This window comes from Cataglyphis hispanica, chromosome 20 (genome assembly GCF_021464435.1).
Source record: "Cataglyphis hispanica isolate Lineage 1 chromosome 20, ULB_Chis1_1.0, whole genome shotgun sequence".
Classification (NCBI taxonomy): Eukaryota; Metazoa; Arthropoda; class Insecta; order Hymenoptera; family Formicidae; genus Cataglyphis; species Cataglyphis hispanica.
This window is the reverse complement of record NC_065973.1, coordinates 948,925-961,449: the sequence shown is the minus strand read 5'-3', so window position 1 is coordinate 961,449 and position 12,525 is coordinate 948,925. Positions and strand designations below refer to the sequence as shown.

Here is a 12,525-nt window from a genome sequence, read left to right as displayed (position 1 = left end):
ATCTATCACGCGGTGCATAACGTCGTTATGTTGCAATGTCTCTCGCGAACATTCTAAAATCAGCTGAAATCGTCGTCTCGTCCTATTACAACGATGCTGTCTCAGCTTCACGGTAATGGACCGACGTAAAACAGGTGTCACCATTGTTAACGAGAGTTCTGACCCTGTTAAAACGTAAACGACTCCGAGCCTGCGAAACTCACGACAGATGTGTGACCTTTTCCCTCTACATTTAAAAAATCTTAATTTTAACTCTTAAATATATGTTTATAATATTTTTTTCTAAAGCAGAGTTTTATCTCTAAAAATCCATTCGTTAAAGATTCTTCATTCTTAATGCTTTGTAAATTTAAAGATATTACGTGTATTAATACTACGGCGTTTTTTTTATTACGAAGAAAAAGTTAACTCGAGATTGCCAGACAAGCAGTCGCGATTAAAAGGAAAGAGGAAGGGCGCGGAACAGTTTGCTCATCCTCCCACGCATAATATATCCGGGATGAAATTCTGTAATCGAATCAAACCCTCTTTATTTCGGATGCGCAGACACGAGCACGCTCTTCCGTTTTACATTACACCTGCTAATCCTATTCATACGTAAAAATCCGCACCAAGAATCATATGCATCGTGAGCACCGAATTGCGTGTCACAACGCCTGTATGCTATATATATATAGCATACAGATACATACACATACAAAAGCCACCTACGTACATAGCCGGATAATAGATTTATCCTAATTTCGTGCCAGATTCCCAATTTAATTTACACAAGCTTTGGGGATTGCCTGTGCGGGATTAGTGGCTTATACATCAATCATTCGCCTCTACCGTCGCAGCATGTCCGTTCTTAGATCTTTACGCGATCTCATCTCCTTCTCTCTCGCACTCTTGCCCTTCTCTTTCCCGCGCACTATCTCTTCTGATCGCATTATGTTATTTTGAATCGTATCGCAATAATAGGACCCGAGTCTCCGACAATGAGTCTCTGAAAGTGTTCGTAAAACACTTGTTTGTTGTAGATAGGATCGAAGGTACGCGCCGACAGGCTGGATAATTTGACAATGGTAAGACATTATCTTTTCATCTACAAGTAGTTTTTTTTTTTCTCTTTCGTTACACTTAGACAATGCTTTCGTCGCTCTCAATCGAGATATCCTTTTTTGATTGCTCGCGAAACCGGAAATTATCGTATAAATAAATAAACGACGATTACTCACGGCTCTATAGTTTCGTTTTAATTAATTAATTTAATAATTATTTATTCATTATTAATTCACATTTTATTATAATTTTTATTATTTTATTAATAAATTTAATTTATATATTATTTAACATATGCGCGATTAATCTAATAACAAAATAGACTAAAAAGCAAAACTTTTGCGTGTGCAAGTAGTATTTTGCAGATGCAAGAATCGTTTCAACGATCACCTACTTTACGATGACCTGCAATCAAATATTTAACGAACTTCCTTGACGAGACTGCTATTCTGAAACAGAACGTAGGGCAAAGTAACTTGTATCGGGCATTAAGAATTCATAAGGCGACGATGTCTTGTAACAAATTGCGAATTCTTGTTCCGTCGCAGAGTTGTAGCAACTCATTGTTTGTGATAAACTGCTCTAATCAATGGGTATTTAACAGTAAAAGTATTTAAGTAATTCCGAGTTACCTAGTCACGGCCATTATGAAAGACTAAAGACAAATAGAAAGTTTTTCGAACAGCAAAGCGTCCCCCGTCATTAATCTTTTACAGAAAAAGAAGAGACTCTGCGTTTCTCTCTCATAAATATTATATAATTATAAGAAAATATTTTTGCATCTGTAATGCATTATAGTTATATTAATTATTATTTATAAAATAAAATAAATTTTAAAGAATATATTATATTTTATATTTAAAAGATTATTAGATATTATTAAAAGATTTATATTTATATAAAAAAATTATATAATTATTAACTATAAAGTTATAAAGAAATTAAAATTTTTACCTCATCATAAAAATATATCATTCTTATCATATAAAAAAAAATTATTAAAAATAATAAAATTTAATTTGTGAGCGAGAGGAAATAGTGCGTTTTAAAGCTATGTTCTGTTACACCATCGCGAAGTATTTGCGTTTTGTCCGAGAAGAAATTTTTCTCAGGAGCAAATAATAAATGAAGTGGATATGGATATGGCGATTGAAACTACGCGTAGAGCAGCGAAATATTTTCTAAAATTGGAGCTGAAGGAGAAAGATATTTCGGCCGTAAAAACGAAAACTGTAAAGCCAAGTTTAAATTTTTCTCCATCGAGGATACGAGATCACTAGGAGGTCACCGAGGATTTCGTATTGCTCCCTCCCAAGCATCTTTATTTCTTTCTTTCTTCCACCTTAAAGCTACGAGAATTTCCACTTCTCAATTATCCCTAAGTGTCATCTACATTCCTGAGGTCGGACCACTCGGTCGGAAGTCTCATCTGCATTTTGACTTAGTTACATAACGTGCTTCTTTGCCGCTTCACCGCCACGGCCGGTATGCCGTGAATTTACATTGGTGCTTGCAAAAACAAAATATACATCAGAGTCAGACGGCGTGTTCTATCGTCGCGTAACTCAGAATAATTTCTCGACTCTCTTACTCTTTCAACGAGGGAGAAAATCAATGGAAAGTTTGTATACGTTTGATCTTTTAAACATAAAAGCTCGCGCATTCAGCGCGACCAAAATCAGCCGCGATAAAGTGACTACTACTATAGTGGTCTCATTTACCTAATATCTGAAGATTGCGTTCTATGTAAATATGATTGAAATTCAACCATAAAGATCGCGAATATATTACTGCTTTATCCCTGAGAGAAATTATCGTATTTTTTTCTTTTTTAAAGATAATTTAAGAGATATGCGCTTTTATCAAAGAATGACTTTTGCGTGTGAATTGGTTTCAATATTCTGTACAAAGTATGTGCTCGTATGGCATCTTTTGTGCGAAATTCTACAGAGAAATTTCTCTTTGAAAAGATTCTCGTAGGTGTAGAAATATCTTGCACGCAAAGAACATTCCACAAATGGCGTGAAGAATGATTCAATACTTATCGTACATCCGGGCTTTCTTTCACGCAAAGCTGCATCGAGCGAAGTGCGTTAAGGTACCGTGAACAAAATTGAAAGCCTTTATCTTCGAATATAACCAATATAATATATCTGTCAGGAAATTTAACGTCGTTTGCAAGGAATGTTATTTCTATCGACATCGAATATGAGTGTGAATTACAAATATATAATAAAAACAATATATAATATTTCAAAAATTTTACAAGCGAAAGAAAATGAAAATATATTTAGAAGCAAATGTTATTAAAAATAAATATTATTTGTATTTCTTTGAAAAAAAAAAATATATATATATATATACAAAAAAATACAAAAACTTATGTTTCTTCTTTTATTTTTATTTTAAAATATTATTTAAAAATAAGTTCTAAAATTTCATAAAAAAAAGTTCGCGCAACAGATCAACAAACTACATTTTCTTCTGTAAAAAAACAGAGAAAGAAAGACAGAAAACTTTTCCATAATTTTTTTTATAAAAATCCATTAACGTGTGGTCTATATGCAATATATGCCCAATGATGTCCATTATATGCACCTTGACAAAGGTCCATTGTGCGTGAACATACGCATTTTTCTATTGACATAACACTTGTACATGTTATGTCCACATCAGTGGAATACCGAGGAATGAGTCAGACAGCGATATATAAAGTCGACGGCGTGCTTTTGATAGGCTTCATCTACTGAAACCCTCGTCGACAAAAAAAATCATCAATTCTGGATCGGATTATATCCGATGCAAATCGTGTGCTATTATGATAATGTATTATGTACGCAAAGTCACAGAATTATTAATAGAAACTTTATTATACTATGAAAAACGTTAAAAAATTGTCGTAAAAACATAGTAAAAAAGATTATTTTCCTGTTTTTTTAAATTATAAATATAATTAGTTAAACATAAATAGTTCTTTTTGCACGTAGATAATAAATATTGGTTTTTTCTTCTAAATAAATCAATTTTAATAATTTCAAATAATGTAATCTTCTAAATCTTTTGAAAAATTATTAATAAAAAAATATTCAGAAATATTTGTCATCTGCATGGAGTTATAATTCTCAACTCATTGTCAATATATATGTATAAGGTGACAAAAATAATATTTCCTAAAAGTAGCATGCCAAAAATTACACATCGTTGACACTAGAATATTTTCTCTTCCCTTTTTATCACCGATATAAGTAACGTTCACCGAATTTTTCTGTTACAGTGCAGCGGACACGCGGTCCGATGCTTCGCCGGCGGGCCGCGTAAAAGCAACGAGTCGCAGTGTCCGATGCTGCAGAGAATCGAGAAGCCAGTGCTATCGACGGCGACGACGCCGTCGATGACGTCGTCGACGACAAAGCAGATGACGACGACAACGACGCTCGTGCGCAATCATCTGAACAGCACGTGCAGTGTCACCAATTCACCGCATCAGAAGAAGCTGCGTTTCCATCTGGCGAAGGAGCGGAAAGCCAGCACCACTCTGGGCATCATCATGGGTGCCTTCATCGGCTGCTGGCTACCATTTTTCCTACTGGCGCTGGTCAAACCGTTTCTCGAGGATCCGGACGCCATTCCGTCCTTCCTCTCGGATCTTTTCCTGTGGCTTGGCTATTGCAATAGCCTGCTGAACCCAATCATCTACGCGATCCTCAACAAGGACTTCCGCAAGCCCTTCCGCGAGATACTTTTCTTCCGCTGCAGCAATCTCAATCATATGATGCGCGAGGAGTTTTACCAGAGCCAGTATGGCGATCCGGTTAATAACTACGAGATCAAAGCTGGCTGCAGCGGCGGCGGCGGTGCGGAGAGCGCCGAGAGCGCGGAACACGAGGATGGTAATCAGGGCATCGTCGAGTCGATGGACATCACCGGCGCGCCCGACGAGAGCTTCCTATGATCCGAGGAGCGTTCCTCGTCGTTCATCGAGGACCGTAATATTCGACGGAGACCGCCGTCCTGCTGTATCGAGCCCCTCCACATCGCCATCGATCTCACCAACGGCACACAAAATGAGATCCTTTTATGATCGATCACGATCGATGAGAATCGCGAGGACGATGTCGCGCGTTATCGTCATTGTCGTCGTCCCGAGAGGATGACGGGATGGTTTTTATTCCGCGACCGCGTGACGAGCGCATTGCGTAGGGATGTCTCTCGAGAGATCCTCCTGTGATCCGATCAACAGCGCCTGTGTGATCTTAACGCCGTTATAAGAGATTGGCCGAAAAAAAAAAGAGAGAAATAAATAGATAACTACTACGCGATCATAGTTGTGCCGATAAATTCAAAATCTCACGTAAGAACTCTATCAGTGTGTGACTCGAAGTTGAGGAGCGATTTCCGGTCGCGAGAAAAATATTTTCATTGATTTAACTCAAATTTATTCACACCAAAGATAATTGAAGAGCTTATTTTCATATGGTCTTAATTTCATACTTTTTAAACACTGAGAGCATATAGTGTGTGTTATAAAGTGTGTTATATATATATATATATATATATATATATATATATATATATATATATATATATATTTATAAAATATTATTATTTATAAAAACAAAGAATTTAGATGTGATTTCGAAATAAGCTCTTCAATAAAGAAACATACAAATAATCGTATGTGAATTAAACAATCGAATGAAGAAAAAAAATGTAAAGAGCTTCTATTATAATCAAGTACACTTTAGAAGACTTACAAGTCGCGAAAGAATTGAGAGATACAACTTTATGCGTATATTATGTTGTTTTTTTTTTTAAATATATAATATAGGTGTTCAGATTCTCCAAACTTTTCCGAATTATATATATTTCTGTTGCGAGATCGCTCAGAATGCGCTTTATATGCGCTTGAATTCTAGTTGAAATTATAATCATGACATACACACACATGATTAATTCAAAGAGAAAAATAATGATTGTAAAATGAAATCTCCCGCTTTTTGATTTCTTGACCGCAAGTAATTACGACATAACGTGCAGCTGTTCGACAGAATTGTCAAAATCCGTTATTCTAACATTGGCATGAAGCAAAAAGATCGTTAGGTCGAGCAAACACGAGCTCTGCGAACATATGGCGCGCAATAAAACATAACAATTGATTGTTACGAGAAATTGTAATTATATCTCGGAAAAAAGTAAAAGAGATTGACGCGCGATAACTGGAAATTATCTGTCAACAACGTGTTTTCTCAACACAATATAAAGGTTTATGTAATAAATAAGGATTTATGTGATGCGGAAATCGCGGTCGCCACGTTATGCGAATCGTCAGGTATAATAATTCCACATGAATTCTAGTAACAAACGGATCGATCTCAAATGTCAAACAATAAGAATTTTATTTGCGTCGTTCTGATTATTTATTTATTTGCCATTGAACGGAGCAATCCCATTTTATAAAAGTAGAAATAATATAAAGATTATCATAATATATGATTTCTAGTCTATTTTCTCATCTCGTTTTCTCTTCAATTTCACAAGTAAAAATTAGAATAAAGGAGAGAATTATAATGATCACATGATACATAATTTCTAATTTATTTTCAGTCTTGTTTTCTCCTTGATTAAAATAAATTGATATGACGATATGATTATATCGGTGGCACTTATATTTACCAAATATTGGACCAGCTAAATTAATATACAGAAATGTTTTAAAATAACTATATAATTATATTATAACCGGTGAACCGTACAAAAGATAATTTCGAGAGCAAAGTCAACGATCCAATGAATCGAGAAAATTGATTGATTCGTATAAACATTGTGCGACTTGGATGCGGACAAACGATCGCGCAAACAATCGCGTTGTACTGGACAATCAAAGAAGAAAAGGGGAATGGGGGAGAAAGAGGAGGGGTTGACATGTTCGTATACGTGAACTCGAATTTTATTCTCCACGAAGACGCCAACGAGACGACGACAGCGAGCGAGATTGAATTTTCTACATTGTCATCGTTGCTGACAATCGATAACCGAAGCTTCGGATTCCAGTATGGCCAGAAAGATAGATAGATAGAAAGAATAAAAATAGGTAAAAAGAAAGAGAGAGAAAGAGGGAGAGAGAGAGAGAGAGAGAGAGATTTGTTCTCTCTATGTCTCTATGTACATTCGTCACGCCGTCGTTGTCCGACGAAATAAAAAAGCACCACAAAGGGAGTTGCATTAAAAGTTTGCATTGCGAAAGGATACGATGCATTCTCCCAAGAAGTTTGCGGTCGCTTAATACAATCAATTTAATCGCTGACTTGGAAAATACAATCAGTTACAACTGGGTTACTGTATATAGTATCAAATACCGAGGTCATCCAAAGATCCTAATGTATTTTCTACTGATTGCTTTGTGGTATTCCGATTTCGGAAACATACCTTCCGGCGTGTTATGAACAGAGCGGCGCCAACAATCATAAATTGTTCATACTTGAATGATCCATAAAAATGAGATTGTATTCTCTCTCAGTTTCCGCGACCTTCGCCAATTTCTCTATTTAATAAGAGCAATAACTATTGAAAAAAATTAAATCAACGAAACCGAACCTTATTACGAACCTTATCGAAATGTTTCGGGGAATTATCCGCTCACACAATACACGAGATCGATAAATTGTTACGCTATTATTTAAGTTTGACCTAGTAATCAAACAAAAATGATTAAAAAGTTAGTATCTTTTCTTAAAATAAAAAATTAATATCTTTTCTTAAAATAAATTTTGTATGCCATCTTATTTCTCATTCTAAAATATAAATTATACCGAGCCAAAAAATGTGCTATTATCACAAATTTATTTATAAAAAATGTATATGTTATAGCAACACTCCGAAACATCATAAATATTTACAATGGTCCAAAAAAAAATATTTGCATACCCAATTCTTCATAAAATAATTTTATACGAAAAGAAAAATATTGCTAAAAAATAGTCTTATATATTCGTAATATTTATTATATAAAAATTAATTATATTAAAGCAAAAATAGAGCGAAATAGCTTTGCAGCGAAATTTTTTTCTTTTCCACATAGGATTACCTTAAAAGATAAAGTGTGCAAATATCTTTTTATTCATATACATATCATAGATATATATTTTTTTTTAGCACTTGGAAGTAAACAAGTTAAAATGAGAAAATCGATACTTGATATTTTCATTCCAAACAATAGGACACTCTAAAAAGCCTAGCATGCTTGTGTGTTTACCTTATTTTGGATAAAATCGATTCACGAGATGGTTCGCGGAAGAGGCGAAGGAGTTACAAGAAGAAAGGAATGAAAGGAAGGCAGATTCCTTTGAAAACATTGATCCAAGTTATGCGAAACGACAAGAACGGAGCGCTCGAAATGCATTTATGTACTTCGGTACGAGGTAACTCGCATCAAAGTATATACGCCGCAACAAACGCGAGTGTCTACGCGTGTATGCGTCACGTGTATATAGTGCGTGTATGTATATATATATATATATATATATGTGTGTGTATATGTGTGGTATCGATAGGTGGATAGCGCGGTGGCGGGTCTTGCGTGTAGGCAAGACGGCAGCAATGAAATTTGCAAGACATTACGAGTAGTTAGAGTTAGTTTGATTTTGATTGGGGTCGAATCAAGTCCTGAAATCCGACGCAAAATCTCAAGTCGAACGTCCCGGCTCGCGAGCAGTTGGCTCACGATAAATTCGAGACTCGCGTAATCATGATCGTGCGGCACGCGAGTGTTTTCTCGCGATAATCGCCACGCCAGATCCATGTGGATAAGCCAAGGCCAATATCGAAATTACACGGGCCGACAGGAGAGAACGATTGGGGAGAGGGAAAGGGGATGATTTTTTTTTAGGGAGAATCGAGTTAACCGGAGCGACACTATCCAAAATTTTACGCGATCGATCAAAGTTGGAATTGTTCACGATGTATCTGTCAAAGCGCGAAAGCTTTTCCTAACTCTCTCATTTTCAAATTGTCTTTATGGATCCGTGTGTTGAGGAAGCCATTTGAACGTTTTGTCATTTAACATGTTGTCTGTCATGTGTATAATATTGATGTCAGATTTTAATATACACATCAATTAATGTTAAATTAATACATATGGCCTAACGCATGCAAAATTCTCTTTCTCTCTCTTTTTCTCTATCTGCATTTCTAAGAATATTTCAATAATTTTTGTGATAACAATGTAAAGGAAAAAATATTAAAGAAAAAATGTATAACTAAAGCATAGAAATATTTCTTATTGACTTAGGATTGAATTTATCACTTTAGACGTTGGCAGTCAACGTGTTAAATTTACTAAATTATCTTAGAAATCTTTAATTTCTTGTTTTAAGATATATAATGTATCAAATTGTAAATTTATCGCGTTAATATTACTTCAAACTTAGAAAATGAGGAAATCGACTACGCTTCCGAGATTTAAAAAAAAACACACACACATAATATTTATAATGATTCGCGAAATTGATAAAATGTTTTCAAAATTTTAAAAAAATTATTAATTAGATAATATTGTTATAAAAATTTATCTATAATTATATTAAATTTAATATATATATATATATATATATATATATATATATATATTAATATAGAAATGTATTATCTGTATTTTTTTGATAATTCGCAGAAATTTTTTTATATGTTTGTTACTTTAAAAAAAAAAAAAATATGAAATTTTCGAAACGTTTTATCAATTTCGCGAGTAAATGCATATAACGCGCCTATACGCTTGTATCTTTCTATACAGCAACGTTCTGCGTCGTACGTGAAATATAAATATGACATTATATATATATATATATATATATATATATATATATATATATATATATATCGTGAAATACATTTGGTGCTAAAACAAATTTTTCCAACTCTAACGGCAATAGATATACGTAATGAGATAATCATGTAAGCTATGTTTCGAGCATGATATATGCTACACATCGCTCATTAAACTACCGTTATTTGCAGTTGGGAGGGATCTATCACTAGCTAGACAATCCTAAATGTTTGTTAAGCAACCTATTTATATATAAAGTAAATCAAAAATGTATTAAAAGATCAGATTATCAGAGAAGTTGTTGAATTATCATAATTTCGAAAATTCGTGTCGGTGGATCTCTTAATTCTTTTTGAATAAACAAAAATTATTTTTTATTACGATAATATTTGATCTCATTTTTTTCTAATAATTAGTTTTCTATAAACTCTAAAAATATATAAGTTCTCATTAATTCTCCAGTATAATCTAATTTTATATTTAAATGTATATAATTATAAAGTCAGTTTTAATTAAAAACACAGTATGAATTAATTTACAAAGTTAATATATAAATTTAAACAAAAGGCGGAAATATATAGTTTACTGCGCTAAGCTTAATCACTTTTTCAAAACTCACAATAGCAAGCGATTTATATCAATCGCGCGTTAATTAGCAGAGGCATAAATGCGATAAATCTTCACAGTATAATAACGAGTTTTCGTTATTCATTGCTCGTTTCGTTCTTGGACGAAAAATCGGAAAGAGAAGCGCAACGCGATAAAACTACATCGCACGAAAGGACTTAATGCGATTAAGGGATCGACTGACAGAAAAAAAAAAAACGAAAATCCGCACATGCATGCGCGAGACCCATATCTGCGATATTGCGGGAAAAATTTATATATTCGCCAAAAAAAAAAAAATAAAAATAAAAAATAAAATGTTCGATGTAAATATATAATTCATAACGTAGTATAATTCACAACGTCATGAATCATGGTCGGCAAGACATATGTGTATAATCATTACGATCGTAGAGATGAGAATTTGGGGAGAGAGGCTAGGGAAACTAACGCGCAATATTTCCTCTCTAAAACAAATCGTTACGCGAATAAAGTGTCACAATATATATATATAAATGCAGTAATCAAGATGCATCATCGATGTCGTCGTCTAGTTCCCCGAAATATGATGTTTAGGAATAATTGTATAAGCCTATTAACACGACGTTGAGAAAGAATGATAAAGCGAGATGTGACCGTGAGAGCTTTACTCTCGATAGCGATAGTAGTAAACATTTTCGGAGAAAATAATCGGAGGAATCATTCTCAATATTCTGTGATTCCTGAGAATTATCCAAAGTCTCGTTCTCGAAAATAAAATGCAGAGTACTGATATACTGCAGTCATCAGTGCAGTCTCGTTTTCGAGAGTAAAAGAGACTCTCGCAAATAAAAAGATAGAGCCTAAAAGATCCATACGCATAATTTTCATAATTTAATGCTAAATTATTAAGAGTTATTCGTATATATTCGAAATTAAATACATATGAACGAAAATTTTATTCATTCTATTCTACTCATTTTCGATCAAAAAGAAACAATCAAATTCGATTTTCGTGACCTCCATTCATTATTCAGAACGTATATTTGAATGATGAATACTAATAAATACAAAGAAAAATTTAAGGATTAAACCAGAAGTAAATCAGAAATTAGCACACACATGCCACAATAGCTATTTATATACACATCATAAATGCGATTCTTACGTGTTAATTACGAAAAGAGTTCACGAAAGCCGAAAGAAAAAAAGATACGATTCATATTATAATTTCGAATAATTATTTGTAAAACAATTATAAAATAACTATTGAAAGACAATTAATAATCACATATTTATTTCTTCTTTTATTATATTCCTTGCGTTAAAATAAATGAATATTCGTTGTTAAATGCGCGATGAGAATACGAACTAATTTGCGCGAATTAGAACGCAGTAATATCTATAATCTCTAGAATTCTCGTCTTTATAGAGGCTCAAAATTCTCTGATAAACTTTTCGTGCGCGTAAGCTTTTGAGAGCAGAATTCTCTCTCCACAAAAAAAGATTCGAAGTTACATGATTCAAAGTTATGTTCAAGTTATGATCAAGTTATGTATTCGATCGTTTCACAGGAATTTAAATTAAGTCGTTTTCACATCTTACAACCCGTCATCTTTTATGAAAATTCGTTGATTGACGCGTCGTATGAATCTTTAGAATAATGATACGATTACATACGATTATAAAATTGAGTTATATGCGGGGTAATCCGCTCCCAACAATGATGTAAGTTTGAATAATAGATTCTTTAAAGCAATGTGGAAAAGTTTTCATAAACATAAATTTTATGTAAGCCATTATAAATCTTATTATAATTATTGTTGTACATTTAAATTTCAATATATGAAAATCTTTAAATTTTTAAAAAATATAATATATTGTAATATATAATTTATTCATTATACATATATTTGTTATTGTTATATATTTATTTGTTTATTCATGTTATTATATATTATAATTTTATAATTTTAAATAACTTTAGTGTATTAAGCGTCTTTTAATAAAAAGAAAAAGATTTTGCATCTGCCGAAGAATGTATAATTAGAATCTTATTTAAAGAAACGAGGGAA

The 12,525-nt window shown here is 33.2% G+C and overlaps 2 protein-coding genes across 2 annotated transcripts in view; both read left to right on the top strand.

Moving 5' to 3' along the window:
* LOC126856947 (arginine kinase) overlaps positions 1–12,525 on the top strand; it is a 167,882-nt gene that overhangs the window by 100,535 nt on the left and 54,822 nt on the right. The gene's annotated exons all lie outside the window — the stretch shown is intronic.
* Positions 2,181–5,617, top strand: LOC126857175 (5-hydroxytryptamine receptor 1-like). The gene is made up of 2 exons (XM_050606367.1): positions 2,181–2,276; positions 4,319–5,617. The coding sequence occupies exons 1-2, from the start codon at positions 2,181–2,183 to the stop codon at positions 4,994–4,996; spliced, it is 774 nt and encodes a 257-aa protein (XP_050462324.1). The 3' UTR covers positions 4,997–5,617.

Bases quoted from the DNA above. Each gene is read 5' to 3' on its own strand.
- LOC126857175 (XM_050606367.1), top strand. From the start codon at position 2,181: ATGGATATGGCGATTGAAACTACGCGTAGAGCAGCGAAATATTTTCTA. The intron at 2,277-4,318 runs GTAAAGCCAAGT...TTTCTGTTACAG, and splicing joins CGGCCGTAAAAACGAAAACT to TGCAGCGGACACGCGGTCCG.